The sequence below is a fragment of the Camarhynchus parvulus genome, chromosome 7 (genome assembly GCF_901933205.1).
Source record: "Camarhynchus parvulus chromosome 7, STF_HiC, whole genome shotgun sequence".
Taxonomy (NCBI): domain Eukaryota; kingdom Metazoa; phylum Chordata; class Aves; order Passeriformes; family Thraupidae; genus Camarhynchus; species Camarhynchus parvulus.
This window is the reverse complement of record NC_044577.1, coordinates 35,804,162-35,820,622: the sequence shown is the minus strand read 5'-3', so window position 1 is coordinate 35,820,622 and position 16,461 is coordinate 35,804,162. Positions and strand designations below refer to the sequence as shown.

The window sequence follows — 16,461 nt, the reverse complement described above, 5'->3', positions numbered from 1 at the left end:
GACACACATGCAGAAACATGGAAAAGGAGAATATTCCCAAGGAAAAGGAACTTACATTCCCAGACATTTTGTCTAGTTCACTCATGGCCTCGTGTATAGCAGCTTCTAAATGGTTATTTAGCTTTCCACTTCTGGGGAGAAAAGATGAAAGGCATCAGTAACTCTTAAGGACAGAAAGAAAACCTGAGAGAAGTGAGTAACAAACACATGAATTCATTGGGGATGTTCTGAGCCTGGAGCCTCCCAGGCTGGGAGCACAAGGAGCAAGGTCAGACCTGTAACAATATTGTGGAAAGGAAAGGTTTGTGCTGGGATTACAGAAGAAAAGTTAAATATCCTTCCAGCTTTCAATGAACTGCATTAATGATCTCAAATATCCCATTTCACCCTGCAATGGCAGCACCCCACAGGCCGAGGGAGAGCTGGGGTGAAGGTTTCCTTCTTCCAACCCCAAATTACCCATGGGGCAGCTCCAAGCACATTTCTTTTCACAGGGACCTTTCTATGGGGTCTCTTTGTTCCTTTGTTTGGCCTGGGGAGCAAAGCAGGGACGTGGCTCCAGCAGGAAAGGAAGGGCTGAGATGGAACTGAGACACAAAGAATTCATGGAATCATCAATTCCATGAATTGTTGTGGAATGTGAACATCACTTCAAGGGCTTGGAGACCAATCCTGCTTTGCTGCCCCAACCCTGGGCCTGTGTGATGAGCACTGTATGTAGAGCAATTGTATTCAACACTAAATGTTAAAAAAAACCTGGATAAAAATCCAATAGTACATCACAAACCAGAAAGAAACCCATGAACTTTGCCAGATAAATCTACAGCAGGAATGGGGAAACCAAGAAATGTCCACCAAAGGACTCAAACTAGAACTAACTTGAAATATGGAGAAAAACCTTTGTAAGGGCTGTAAAGCAGCAGTTTATGTCAGCTTCAACCACTTTAAATCTGCTCCCGCTGTCCTTGAGTCACTGATTTCACTTCAGGGACATGAATAAATAACTGGGAAGTCACCAGAAGCCCTTCTGAGTTCCCTTAAAATCCAGGAAGGTATTTTGGGGATGATGTTGGAAAGAACAGCCACCACCACTGTCTCACTGGTATAAAAATTCCTTCTGTTTGGCCCCGTGGGACACAGAACTAAAAGCAAAGCTCACCCCTTAAAAGGAGGGGAGGAGAGGGAATTGTTTAATCCCTTTCAGCCTGTGGTCGTTCAGAGCTGAGTTTAAACCCTCACAGGTTTAAGAATGTATTTTCCCTGTGACAATAAACAAGCACCATCACAGAACAAACCCAATCACAGCACAGTTCCTACTCTGTCATCCTTTTAAAGATGTCCAGAGGGGTTTTTTCCCCCCCAAAATTCATTAATTTTCTTTTTTTTGCCCATCCTGATGCTTCATGTCCCAACATTTGCTGTTTACAGATTTTCTGTGCTGGTATTTGTCACTAGAAGGTGAAAGTTGGATAAAGCCCAGGAGCTGACCCAGGTGTGAGCCAGAGCTCAGCCACAAATCCTGCAGCCCTTCCCAGCAGTGGGATAAAGGGGATTTCTCAGAACAACCCCGGGAGAAGGAAGGAGGTCAGGTCTGGTTGGAAAGTGTTGGATAATTTTGATGGGATGACATTTTGGGTGCTGGAGCTCAGGAATGCCACCAGAAGCTCCCACACGGGGATATTCCACAGAGATGCACTTGGAACGTCTCAGATTCCAAAAAACATGAGGAATGCCAAGGGATGAAGGCCTCAGGTGGGCTGAGCTGCCCCAGGAGGGCACAGGGAAGGGAATGAGTGGGATTTGGTGGGGAGGCAGGATGGACTCACTTCCTGTTCCTTTTCCTGGCGCGGCTGAACGCCTCCAGCCCCTCCGTTAGCGTCTTCAGCTTCTCAGGCTCCACCTGGGGAAGGATGGACACCAAACCTCGTTACCCAGAGCAGCAAATCCCCCCTTCCTGCTCTGCCAGCCCAGGGATGCCCCTCCAGCAGGGCAGCAACAACACCTGGAGCTCCCCACCCCTCCCACATTCATCCACCACTGGAATTTCTCACAGCGGCAACAGAAACCGAAATTCGGGACATTTATGGCAACAAAATTGAGGAGAAGAATCTTTTGAAGACCTTTCTTGGCAGAGCTGGTGGACTCTACCACTCTGCACTCCTTTCCCACATGGATTTTACAGCTGGAATTCTGAGTGCCTGGGAATGATGATCCCATTTTGGCACCAAAGTGTTCCCATCACCGCCAGCTCCTGGGTGAGGAATTCCAGGTCTCTGCTCAACTCGTGGCACGGCCAAATCCATTCCCATTCCAGAAGGAAATCCTTCTTTGCCTTCTCAATCCAGGAATCTTCACCAGAGCTTTATTTGTTTGTCTTAAAACCAGTTATTTTAATGATTTTATATTTTTCTTTAGTGATCAGGGATGAATTTGGGCACGTGCTCAAGAGTATTTGAGTCTTTTAAACTGAAGCAATTTCAACCACTGTGTAGGCACCAGTCAGTCCCAGTGTAAACAATACCAGCAGAAAATTAATTATAACATCTCTATCATTTCATCATTTGCATCTCAATACATGAAGACACACCACTCTATTATTTTGATCTGGCTCAGACATTCCTGCTGGTAAAAACAACAAAATCAGATCTTTAGAACACATCAACCTAAAGAAAAGAAATGGTTCAGTTCCTGTTTTTTTGCTACATCTTACTTGACATTTTACATAAATACAAATGTATTCAGTGTGTGCCTATAGACAACCTGGAAATGAAGTGGGAATGCAAATTCCCTCAAATTCAGCCTTCCAATTCCTAAATAATTTCTATTCACCACAGATCTGACGTGTGGACACAACAAGGTGGAGGTAATGAGTGAGCAGTTGCCAAAATCTCTTGAAATAAGGCCCAAAATTACACATTCAGACCAAATTTCCATGTCTTGAAGTCACACCTGTGCTAAAGAATTTGGGAATGTGCTGATCCAGGCACTTCCAGGAGTCATTAATGGAGAAATCTGCACTTGAGGAGCTGAGATTTCAATTTTCATGAAATAAATTCAATTATGTCACAAATTGTAGCATTTTTCCCTTAAAACCTGCTCACTTTTAATGCAAATATTTCCAATAACTCCTCCCTCACTGGATTTTGGAAGAATACAAATTCAGAAGAAATGGAGAACCTGGGGAGCTTTTCCAAGGAGAGAAAAGGAATTATCCCTATCCATGATAGAAATGTGGAACAAACACATAAGGAACAAACTGCCAAAGGCTGCCATGAGAGAAATTGCAAAGTTCCAAGTAAATAATGTTATGAAGAATTAACATCATGTTTGGGAAACAAATGACCTCTTAAAGTAACAAAAAAACCTTCATTATTGGCATTTTGTGATGGTTATACATTAAAAAACATTTGGGTTTTTTGGGAAGAAGTATCAAATTGCTACAAAACGGGGTATGGAAAGCAACTCCAACAGAAATAACAATTAATCAGCATCAATATCAACACAAGATCACACACACAGATGGGAGGAGTCCTCCCTGTTTTATCTGCAGCACCAGAAAAGCCCAGTTTAACCAGTCCAGTTTAATCAGCCCAGTTTAGCCAGCCCAGTTTAACCATCCCAGTTTAGCCAGCCCAGTTTAACCAGCCCAGTTTAACCCCTGGAAAGTCACACTGAGAGCAAGATTTGCCCTGGTAAAATTCACCATGAAAAGCTCCCACAAAACCTTTGATTGCTCTGGTCCTGTTTAGGTGATGAATAATAACCAAGGTGGGTAATAATCAAATTAATTGCTTAACGAGATACAACTCCTCTGGTTTGGGATTAGACTCAGGCTTGCTCCTTTTCTTCCCAGAAATTTCTGCTGCACTTCCTTGGGCTCCTCCAATTTCCAGCAGCCAAAAACCAAGGAAAAGAAGTGCAAAATTCCTGCTTTTCCTGTCTGGATCCTCCAAACAGATCCATTATCCCATTAAATACCTGAATGCCCAAAGTCTTTTGAATGGAAACAAAAATCAAATAATGAACAATCTAAAGAGCAGAGAATGTAGAAATCCCAACAGCAAATTAATGTAACACAGGAGGGTCACGTTTGGTTACACAAAGACTTTAAAGATGTTTTCAGGAGGCTCCAGAGAAAAAGGAATTTTCCCAAGTGCTGCAGGTCACTCCCACCACGGGCTGGTGCAGAATTCCTGAGGAATGTTTGGTTTCCAAGGGGGTTTCTTTGTGGTTTTCCAGGTGATTCCTTCTGGTCTGGTGTGGGTTTTTCCCTGTGTATCCCACCTTCCACCCTCAGCTCCTGCCCTTTGGAATGGCTGTTCACCCCACACTTCCTGATACAGGAATTAAACACATTTCTTCCATATTTAAATTTAAAATTATTAATTCAAGGTGATGTGATGCCAGAGGTGATCCATGATGTGGGAGTTCCTCATGGAGAACTTGGAGTGGTCTCCACCTTGCTGTGAGCATTCCAGGGATCTGGTTTTGTGTTCAGTATCCAGTAAAATGGGTGCCAGGGGATTTAACACCCCACAATTCCCACACAATGCCCAGAAACCCCAGCACAGCAAAGGTTTGCACAGAACCAACAGCACATTCTGGTAGCCACAGATTAGGGAGGAAACATGAAATTGCTCAGGAATGCAGGTAAGAAAATTCCCCTCTTTACACAAGCAAACCTTTCATTTCTATGAACCATCCACAGAGATTTGGACACACAGATTCTGTTCATCCATAAAAGCACACTGGGAATGGGAATGCTGTTCCTGTGCTCCTGACTCAGACAGGGATGTTGAACATGGAATTCTTGCAGTTTTGTTTCATCCCTAAAAGTTTGTGATCCTCCAGTTCCTAACCTGATTGTAACTCAGGGCTCTGAGCTGCCTGAGGGATGAGCTCTGAAACCCTGTCCTGGTTTGGGCTGGGATGGATTAATCCATGGAAAGCTCTGGAATATTCAGCACTCTCACCTGCCAAGGGACACTGAAGCTCTCCTGCTCTGGGGGTGAAACCACAGTGGAGCAGCATCCAGGATTTACAGCTCCAGAGGGGAGGGACGGGGCTGGAATTCCCAGAGCAGCTGTGGCTGCCCCTGGATCCCTGGAATGTCCAAGGCCAGGCTGGACAGGGCTTGGAGCAGCCTGGGACAGTGGGAGGTGTCCCTGCCATGGCAGGGGTGGGATGGGATGAGTTTCTTGCCCCTTCTCTCCTCTGGCTATCTGCTCCTGGCTGAATTTTGGGGAAAGAACGCTTTGGTCCAACCCACTCTTCTCAGTTCTAAGTGATTTGATTTCTTTGTGTCACTGACAAACCTTTATTTCCTTAAATCTCCACTTTCTGCTTATGCATTTTAAAAATGTTTAATATTTATAGGTGGAGGATGTGCAGCCTTTTGTAAGAACTACAAGGATAAAATGTTACACGAGCAGTGGAGACCAGATTTGGGAGAATTTTTCATAATAAAATTACCAATAACTCCTTGATAACTGCATTTCCTGTATATTCCCCAACAAGCACATGATTTGTTAACACAAAAGAAGAATTTTAGTATGAAAGACCAAATTGGAACACTTTCCTTATTACTAAATGATGATCAAAAACCTCCTTTAGAGTTGGAAATGTGTGTGCATTTCCTGTGAGAAGTGTGTGTCAATCAGCAAGATTTCACTCATTAAAGATTCCTCAATCTGATGAGGCCACTTCTCCTTTTTGCAGTTTCAGCACTTTCAGGTATTTCCGTCTCAGATGCTTTGGACGCAGCCAGGAATTTGTCTGAACACACCACATAAGTGAGAACCACTTCTTGTTAACACCAAAAAACCATTTAGCAAAGCCCAAACCTAACCTGTCTCGTGGCCCTGGCAGGAAATGAAGGGGAAATTCAGCTCTACAAGCTACAGCTAGGGAAAAAAAACCACATTAAAAGAAGAGACAAAATAAAGACAAAATTTTGATTTGTGTGCCGGCGTGGGGAGAAAGAGAGATGTGCATAGAGATGTAAATATACCTTCCCCTCCTCAGCGTTCTGTTGGCATGAATTGTGAACCTCTTCTTCTCTGCCAAGTTTGCCAGGCCAGGAAGTGAGTCCTTTGATCTGGCCCCAGACCAAGTCGCCCACGTTAAACGTCCTGGGCCTGTAGTGGATGAGCTCGTGGGACGAGGGTGACTCGGGGTTCCGCAGCTCCTCCTCGCTGCTGATGCTCTTAGCATCCGAGGGGCTGGGCACGCACCCGTTAATGCTTTTGGCATTAAAATCTCCATTGTAATGGATGTAGTCTTTCACTAAGGAACTCTCCAAGCTATTGGAGGAACTGGGAGATTGCTCTTCCAGGATCAGGTCTTGTTTGGAAGTGTTGAGCAACTCCCCGAAGGCCCTGTTGGGCTGCGGGCGGTTCCCGTTGATGTGTGCACATCGTTCCACAGTGTTCTCCAGTCTTTCCTTGAAGCTCATCATAGTTCTTTTGTAATTGTTATACCTGAAATTCTCCTCCAGCGCCTTCTCGCTCTGACAGTTCCGCTGCGCCAGCAGGGCCTGGTGCTGCTCCCCCTGCAGCAGCGCCGAGGCGTTGTTGGGCCTCTCGTGGCACGGGCTGCCGTGGACGTGGGCCGAGTGCTCCAGGAACTCCTCGCATTTCCACCTGCCCATCTCCCCCACGGGGCTCTGCTCCCCTTCCCATTGCTTTTTGGGCGTGTTACAGGCGGCTGCTTTGTAATACTCGTAGCCGTCCCCCTCGCCGGGGCCCTTGCCGTGCTCCGCGTTCTTGGGGCCCCGCCGCGCGCCGCTGCCGCCTGGCGCGCCCTGGCGCTCGGCGCAACGGCGTGCCCCGGACAGGTTCAGGGGGTCCCCGATGGAGGCTGTGAAGGCACTCATGGCACTCAGGGCGGGGATGGGGCTCGGCTGCGTGGAGCTGGAGCCGGCCGTGGTGATCACCACCGGCACCCCCTTGCTGGCCGCGTCCACCACCGCCTTGTAGATGGCGTCCACCGAGGCGTCGCCCGCGGCGGTGGGGTGTCCTTGGCCTGCTGGCCCAGGGAGGGGTCAGGTCTCTGCTGCAGCTCGCAGGGGGGCTCCTGGAAGGGAGGAAGGAGAGCGTTGGAGCTCTCGGGAACTGGCGCCATGCCCATCTGGGTGATCATCCTTTTGTTGAGGACGGCGGCGTCTTCCTGCATCCTCACCTGGGGAAAGGAGAGACAGGATGGGAATTGCTGTTTGAGCTCCAGCTGGATTTCAGCAGATAAACTCTGTGCTCAGTCACTACAGCACATTTCCTTTTGTTATACAGCAGGTACAAACTGAACAAGGTAGAGAGGGAATGAAAAGCCTGATTTAGAGGAAACCAAAGCCACTGTCTCAGGCTATGTGTCAGCAGGCTCCTGTTTTCTCTCAAGACCTAAACACCAAGGTCAGTATTTCTGATACAGAGACACAGCATGGTTGGGGTGGAAAGGGACCTCAAAGCCCACCCAGCGCCACCCCCCGCCATGGCAGGGACACCTCCCATTGTCCCAGATTGCTCCAAGTCCTGTCCAACCTGGCCTTGGGCACTGCCAGGGATCCAGGGGCAGCCACAGCTGCTCTGGGCACCCTGTGCCAGGGCTTCCCCACCCCTCTAGCTAGAATTCCTTCCCAATATTCCACCTAAATCTCCCCTCTGGCAGTTTGAACCCATCCCTCCTTGTCCTGTCCCTCCAGTCCCTCTCCAGCCTCCCCACAGCCCCTCCAGCCACTGGAGGAATCTCTGAGGCCTCCCTGAACCTTCTCTTCTCCAGCTGAGCTGATCCAATCCAGCCTCCTGCTGGAGCACAGAATCACAGCCAGGTGGGCTCTGTGCATTTCCAGAGGAGGAGAGACCTCAACTCCACAACCTCTGAGTTCTGCTCTCAATGCCTCTTCTTTCCTTCACAGACCCCAGCATTGCTTCTGTCCCTGTGTGCTCCTCAAGGAATTCCTGAATTCCACCACTGTGCTTTGGGAATTGCTCCACAATCCTATTTTCCCCTTTGCTGTGTGCCTTTCCCATGGGATCTCCACTCCCCAATATCCCACACTCCTGTGCTCTAAGCTGTGAGAAACGGATTTATAAAACATTTTTTAAAATTTGATAGGAAGTTCATTTAGTTTTGTGTATTTGTATGTAAATACTGAGATAAGGCGTGTTGAATTAAGAAGATCATTATCTATGGAATAGAGAGGATATTGTTGGGAGAAAGATTGAATTAGAAATATGTTTTAATATATGGTTTTGTAAAAATATTCAATATTTTGGAGAATTAGAATTGTGAAAGATATATTGTAGTAAGACTATGTGGGAAAAGAACATGATTCATGTTATAAATAATAGTAATATTGTGTAGTGAAAGTAAGTTAAAAATATTTATAAAGTATTGTAACTAAGAAATAAGTTGGTTTTTAATAGAATTGTGTTGAGTTTTATATTTTTTGTGTTTTATTATTTATTGAGAGTAATAACAGAATAATATCTTTTGAAAGAGTTTAAAAAATTAAACTAAGAAAACCAACACTAAGCCACAGCAAACTGGCACCTCCAGATTCAACCCCCTGAGCTTTTCCTACTCCTTGTCACATCCACAGGCAGGGAACACAATGTCAACAAGAGCACTCAAAAAACCCTGCAAAAACCACAGGGAAAATATTCCAAAAGCCCTTTAACTACTTACTGTGACTATTTCTACAACTGGAAATGGACACAAAAATTACTGGGCTAAAGCCACCAGAATTCCTACAAGAGAGGATCATTTTTACGGGATGGAAAAGAGTTTTGTTATAATTCTATAGTGATTGTCAGCATATAGAGGAACTTTTTTTCAATACATGCAGCATAATTCTTTCCAAAGCAACTAAACCCAACTGCTAAGGAGAAAGGGATAAAATTTCAATAAGAAATGTTCCTGATTTGCAAAATCCATCAGCTACTGAAAGAATATATTGTATGCAATAAATGTATTTACATTCATGTAATTATATAAATGATATTATCTTAATCAGCAAAGAAACCCAAACTCTGGAGGATGGAATTTTACCTCCTGAGAGCTGCACACTTGCTTGAATATTGATTTACTTTTGTTTTCTACCTGGAAATTCTGGAACAGACACGCCATGGGGTTTGGGTTGTTGGCTGGGCCAGGAATTTGGGGCTGGCCCTGAAAGCCCTGCACGTTCTGGTAGCCCTGGAGAAGGTGCTGCTGCTGCTGCTGCTGCTGCTGCTGCTGATTTGAAGGAAACATCTGATTGTTGTTGAGGAGTGACTGGAGATGGCTGAGCTGATGGTTGTTCAGAGTAGTGTTCAGAGATGACATTTCCCCTGCAAGGCAAGCACAGGCACACTCAGCAATTCCCTGCACTCCAATCCCACTGAGTGCCAAAAAACCTCTGGAAAACAACCCTGCTCCCTCCATCCCCTGGGAATGGGGCTCCCCTGCTCTTAAATTCTCCAATATTGGGTCTTTTGTGTCACCTGGGACAGCAGGGATGGCAGGAAGAGCTTCTGTGGAATTCCAGGCCTTGGAATCTCACTGAAAATGTGCTGGGGTGGTGAGGGGCATGAGGAGGGGACAGGGAGAGAATGAGACAAACCTTTAAACCCCAAACAAAATGAGTTTTTCACCAGCTGTGAAGGAGAAAAGGCTTGTTTGGCTCAGCCATGTCACACAACACTCTAAGCAACTCTTTTTTTACATTCTAGAGTAAAAGTTGAATTAACATTTTTTTATTACATGAAAATTTCGCTCTACATGAACATTTTACCTCTTAAAAAAAACACACACTCTCAAACCTGACTTTGGGAAATAACAAAGCTTAAAATACATCAATTTTCTAGTTTGTTTCTTTTCTAAAATTAAAATCTTGTGTTTTCCTTAAAATTCCCATTTGAAAAGTCACTGTTAGATGTATTTTGTATGGAAAATACCAAGTAGGTTGAGTTCACTGTAGCCATTTAGGTCAGGGTGAGGCATTATTTAATTATTATTTAATTCCTGCCAGGAGTAGATTACAAACAGAGGAGTACCTACTCTATTATATGTTTTTGGTAAAAATAACTGAAAAATCATCACCAAGGAGGGAAAAACTTTGTATTTAAGGGGTTTTTCATCACTTGCTTTGGGATGTTGGTTGTTTGCCATCTCCAGCACAGCTACTCCTGCTAACCCTGCACAGCCACAGGCACTCCCAGCTCACCCATGGATGCTCCTGAGCTGCCACTCCTTGAACAATGAAATAAATCCAGTTGCTCACACAATTTTCAGGTGGATTTAGTAGGTCTAGGTGGCACAATTAATAATTTCCAAGATCAATAATAAACATTAAGGAGTGAAAGCAGAACGCGATTTTAATTTCTTACAAGAACGATTGCTCAATGAACAAGCTCCAACAACACCAAGAAAAAAAAAAAAAGATAAAACCAGAATCTGAAAATCTGAATCTGAAAATATTGTGTCCAGTTCTGGCCCCTCAGTTCGGGAAGGACATTGGGATGCTTGAGTGCATCCAGAGGGGACAACGAGGCTGGAGAGGGGCTGGGAGCACAAACGCTGTGACGAACCCCTGAGGGAGCTGGGGGTGCTCAGCCTGGAGAAAAGGAGACTCGGGGCTGCCCCCATCGCTCTGCACAGCTCCTGAAAGGTGCCTGTGCTCACCTGGGGCTGGGCTCTGTCTCCAGCAGCACTGACACAACCAGAGCACACAGCCTCAAGGGAAATTCAGGCTGGATATCAGGATAAAGTGATAAAGTTCTGGAATGGCTGCCCAGGGTGGAGTCCCCATCCCTGGGTGTGTTTAACAAAGCCTGGATGTGGCACTGGGTGCCAGGGTTTGGGTGAGATGTTGGGGCTGGGTTGGACTCCATGATCTTTAAGGTCTCTTCCAACCTGGCGAATCCTCCCTCCCCAAACCCGCTCAGCTTTTTGTTTCCCCCAAGCTGCACTCACCCAGCAGGCCGGTGCCCAGGAGAGGGTTCAGGAGCTGTGGCACCACGGAGCTGTTGCTGACCTTGGCGGGCCCGGGTGCGCCACCAGAGATGTTGAGGAGCGTTTCTGCCATGGACACCACGGCCGTGCCCCCGCCCAGCGCCGACACCGACAGCGCCGCCACCGCCGCCGACGTGGTGCTGGTGGTGGAGGTGGTGGCCTGCGAGGAGGTGGCAATGGCCACCTCGGGGTGGCCGCCCGAGCTCAGCACGCCCCCCACCAGCTGCGGGTTGAGGGCCATGAGCGCCGAGGCGCCGGGGGCGGCGGGCAGGAGCAGGGGGTTGGCGGCGGGCTCGGGGAAGCCGGGGATGGGGGCTGGCAGCAGGGGCTCCACCCGGCCGCCCTCGGGCAGCGGCTCGGGGGGCGCGGGGGCGTTCTGCTGCTGCTGCTGCTGCTGCTGCTGCAGCAGGTCGGAGATGGAGACGTTGAAGGATGGCACGGGGAGCATGGCGGCTGCCTGGGCCTGGTTCTGGAGCAGGGCCGCCAGCAGCTGGAAGTGCACGGGCTGCAGGACCTGCCCGTCCACGTCGCCGGAGAGGAACGCTAAAGCAGCATTGACGTTCGGGTTCAGGAAACCCAGAGGGTTGAGGTTGACCTCAGACTTGCCCTCTCCTGCTGAAGGCTGGAGGATGTTTAGGAGGTTCTGGTTCAGGAGATGTTGCTGATTCACCGGCAGAGAGAGGGGCAGGGAATTGAGGAGGTTCTGATTCAGAGGATGTGGCAGATTGTTGTTTGAAGAGCTGTTCTGCGGGAAGTGGAGCGAGTGTTCGTGGCCAGCGAAGGGGAACTCGCCCCCCATGGGCAGCTGGCCCTGCTGCAGAGGGGTCCCAGCTGCAGTGGTGACAATGACACCGTCCTGGAGCACTGACGTGGTCTTGGTGATGGCAGCTTGGCTGGAGCCAGCGATGGCTATCGATGACGACGGGCCCAAACCCCCTGGAATGGGAAGAGCAGGAATGTTAACGGGGTGCTGCCTGCTGGGGACAACCCAGAACACACAGCACCAGGCTCAGCCCAACCAGCTATGGGGAAAGGGGCTGGGGAATCCAAACTGGAGCACTTGAAAAATAGGAATGGATCTGCCATGAGATGTTCCAGCCACTCTGTGCCACGCCCATAGGAGATTATGGCATTGTGCACTTGTACATCCCTTAAAGTTCTTGGAGAGGGGTTATAACAGCACTTAATTCACATATAATCACAGATTTTCACATAAAATCACAGATTTTTCAGCATAAACCCAAAACCAGCCATGACTCAACAGAGTTAGTCATGGGCCAGGCTGGAATTAACCACCAGGAAGAATGATCACAGGAATGATGTTGGGTGAAACTCATGATGCACTTTCAGTTTTAATTCATTCACGGGGTTTTGGATTTTAGATTATTATTTAAGACATTGTTACTGAATTTAAAAAAAAAATACACGGCATGATGAGACTGTTCCAGGTCAGCAGGAATTCACAAATTGTAAAGGAAAAATGTAAATTGGGGTGGTGTAAAATCCATCACTTGGGATGAAAAGAAAGGGCAACTGGGTAAATTTGCCATGACAAGGCTACAAAGGAAGAGTAAAAATGTTTATTTGGGTATCTTTATACCCCTTTAGCAAAGCTGAAATATAAATTATTATTATTTTTTTACTTGAGGCAGTTTTGAATTGACAGTGGTCATTGATATGGCTCTTAGGACGAGACACTGAAAGGCATCAATGATCACAAAATATCAATTCCCATTTTTCTGAACAGATACTCTTTAAAAAGGGATTTGCCAGGGCACGCAACTGATAAGAACGAAGCCAAACGTTTACAACATTTTAAACTAAAATTACCATTTTTTAAGTGCCGTAATGTTGTGACAACTCCAAGAGGTACGAAATGAACACAGAACACTTTGCACTGCCCTGAACCCAAGAGAACAAATCTCACCCCTCTCTCCCAGTACCATTATCACTTTTCAGAGCAGAAATTAAATAATAAAGTAACAAAAGGTGAGGTGAGGTGAGAGCAAAGTGCAATTGCAGAGCAGAGCAAATCCCACTCTGGGTGAGTGGGTCAAAAACCTTCATCTTCACAAGAAGCAAATTTTATTCATTTATTTTTAGAAATAAAATCAGTATTTAGAACTAATGCCCCAAGGATTTAAAAATCATGAGAAGTCCCAAAGACCAACCTGCAGATTTAAGCAATTCCTAAGGGAAGAATCAGCTGTACCACTCCCCTTGGATGAGTTAGGGAGCACATGGAGAGATTTTTAATTCAGGCATGAGGAAATTATTCTAGAGAGCCTTCCTGAATACCAAGTCTGGTTTGGGTATTTTCCCCATCTCTGTTTGTAATTTATTCCTGCTCCTGTTTCCCATTCTGCTCAAATCCCATTCAAGAGGATCTGCTGTGCAGCAAATCTCTAAGGTGGAAATCTGCTGCCAGGTTTTGGGGAGAAATGGCTCTGTTTCCTCACCCCCAGCTTCTGAGAGGTCCAAAGTGCATTCAACACCTTTCTCCAGATTAATTAAGTATTAAGTAATTGCTACTGAGGGGGAAAAAAAAAGTCTTGATGGATACTGAGTAGGAGGCAGAAAATGTGTTCTTATTTCAATCCAGATTGGAAAAGTTGGGAGTCAGAGAGGGATGAGCAGCCAGACTTCAGCAGGAAAATAAAACACCAATAAATATCCCCCCCAGCCTCTGTCCAACCTGGCACAGCAGGAACTGGGCTGGAGAAGTCCAGGGCTGGGTGTATTTACAGAATTTACAGCTACAGCTGGGGACAAATTTCTCTGTGGCACCAGAGATCAAAATACCATCCCAACAAGTCAATATTCAACTATGAGGACATCCATGCAAAGTCATTTTCACTGGGATATGGAGCTGTGAGAGCTTCCCAATGGCTGGCCCCAGACCAAAGGACAGAATGGTGACAACAGCCCCAGAACTCCAAAACCCCCAAAACTCCAAAACTTCAAAACCATTAAAACTCCAAAACCCCCAAAACTCCAAAACTTCAAAACCATTAAAACTCCACAACCCCAAAAACACCCAAAGCTTCAAAACCTAAACCCCCTAGAACTCAAAAACTCTAAACTCCTAACTCCAAAACACCAAAAACACCCAACCCCCAAAGCTCCAAAAACCTAAAACTCCAAAACTCCAAAACCATTAAAACTTCACAACTCCAAAATCACCCAAAGCTTCAAAACCTAAAACCCCTAGAACTCAAAAACTCTAAAACTCCAAAATGCCAAAAACACCCAACGCCCAAAGCTCCAAAAACCTAAAACTCCAAAACCATTAAAACTCCTCAACTCCAAAACCCCAAAACTCCTAAAACTCCGAAACCCCAAAAACACCCAACCTCCAGAGCTCCAAAGACCTAAACCCCCTAAAACTCCAAAACTCTAGAACTCCAAAACTCTAAAACCCCTAAAATCCCAAAGCTCCACCACCCCAAGGGTTTTCTGTGCCACCCCCAGGCTCTACAATGAGGGTTCATTTTCCTGTGTGGATTTTAGCCGTGTTCCTTTTCTTAAAGCACTGCTTGACAGGTGTTCTTAAGCAAGGACAATAAAATAAATGGGTATTATGGAATCAGTTTGTGCTCAAGAAGAGTCACTTAAAATAAAGAAATCAGAGTGGAAGATATTCATCATGAATATCTCAGAATTGTTCTTCCCATAGATGTATTTTCCAGAAGGACTACACTTAGAGTGTATTAATTAGAGAAGAATATTTCAAGTGCTATTTTACAACTCTTTTCCCTGTGAGAAGCTCTCCATTTCACATCCCAGTATTTAAATAATCTCAAAAACACAGTGCTGGAATTTGTGGGGAAAAAATACTCACTAAAGCAGGTGTGTGAAGCACTGAGAGAAGTGGAAGGGCAGAACTTACTCATCAGCCATTAGCACCTGAAACTTTTTTAGAACTGAGCACAAATAAATCATATTGTGAAAAATGCGTATTTTATGATTGGTTTTTGGAAAATATTAAAATGAATATTATATGTGTTGTGTTAGAAAGTGATGCTGTATTAATTCTCTTAAGTAGTGTGTTAAATATAGTTTTAGGGTACAACCTAAGGTTAAAATAGAAACTATGCTATGTAGGATACTTTTTTTAAAGAAAGGACTTGCAGTAAAATAGCAGCTACAAGACACCTGAATCTTTCAGAGAAAGAGAATTTATTGCTCTCTAATGAGAAGAAACAAACTTCTTCCCGCCTCAAAGGCGCTGTTAGGATTAAGATGAAGAAGCTGACACTGCCCAGACAGAATCCTGTGTTTGAATGGAATTTATGCATCATGTATGAGATGTATGAATATGCAACAGGCTGTTGTTTTTAAGGGTTAATCCTCTGTTAACGTGGGTCCTTTTTTGGACTTGTGCTGCCCAGAAAAAGGTGCCAGGACTGTCTGCAACTCTTTGTTTTTATTGTCTCATATTGCCCTAATTCAAATTGTCCAAATTATTATTACTCTAATTATATTACTATTTTTATAACCATTTTATTACTATTAAACTTTTAAAATTTTAAAAACAAGCAATTGGCATTTTTCACAGCGTCAATTCCACTTCCTTGCCTTTCAGAGAATCCCAGAATGTTTGGGTTGGGAGGGACCTTAAATCCCACCCAGTGCCACCCCTGCCAGGGCAGGGACACCTCCCACTGTCCCAGGTTGCTCCAAGCCCCATCCAGCCTGGCCTTGGCACGTCCAGGGATCCAGGGGCAGCCCCAGCAGCCCTGGGAATTCCATCCCAGCCGCTCCCCACCCTCCCAGGCAGGAATTCCTTCCCAAAATTCCCATCCCATGGGAAGCCACTCCCCGAATCCTCACCCTCCAGGCCCTTGGAAATAATTTCTCTCTGCACATCCATTAAAACCACAGCCAGCTTTGCTTAGATTGGACATTTTCTTGGCTGCTTTTCTAATTTTGAACCTTTCAGGTTTTGGAAATTCTTGTTGGAATGTCTGTTTCCTCTCCTGGGTCATTCAGGAACCCCTCACTCCACTCCCAGCACCTCCATCCCCTCCTGAGCTGCTCCCCAGCTCAGGCAGCAGAAATCTGCAGGATGCTCTCAGAAAGCCCAGTGGGAGTGCAGAGAGCTGACCTGAGATCAGGAGGGTGTGAGAGCACAGAAAATACCCAGATATTTTAATTACCACCATCTCAAAGGGGTTGTGATACCTCACGGGGTCCCCCAGCCACTCGTGAAGTGTCCCAGAGCTGCTGCCACAGTGGGGTGAAACTGGAATTAATCACAAATCAGAGATAAAACCTCAGAGCCTGCATTAGTGGGGAGATTGTTCAATTAGGCATTTCCAGAGCTCCCCCTTGGCAAACACAGCCTGAGTCCTGCAAGATCCCAGAGCAGGAGTTCTTGCTGTACCTCCCCATTCCACGCTCACCTGCACACCTGGAACCAGCAGTTACACATTCTGACAGTTCTATTCCCCCTTTGCTTCTTGGAATGGA

At 46.0% G+C, this 16,461-nt stretch overlaps 1 protein-coding gene across 1 annotated transcript in view; it reads right to left on the bottom strand.

Moving 5' to 3' along the window:
* MBD5 (methyl-CpG binding domain protein 5) overlaps positions 1–16,461 on the bottom strand; it is a 121,775-nt gene that overhangs the window by 2,935 nt on the left and 102,379 nt on the right. Inside the window, 6 exon segments of the mRNA XM_030951798.1 lie at positions 56–131; positions 1,827–1,900; positions 6,011–7,014; positions 7,017–7,179; positions 9,097–9,326; positions 10,951–11,925. Coding sequence (XP_030807658.1) covers positions 56–131; positions 1,827–1,900; positions 6,011–7,014; positions 7,017–7,179; positions 9,097–9,326; positions 10,951–11,925 — 2,522 coding nt within the window.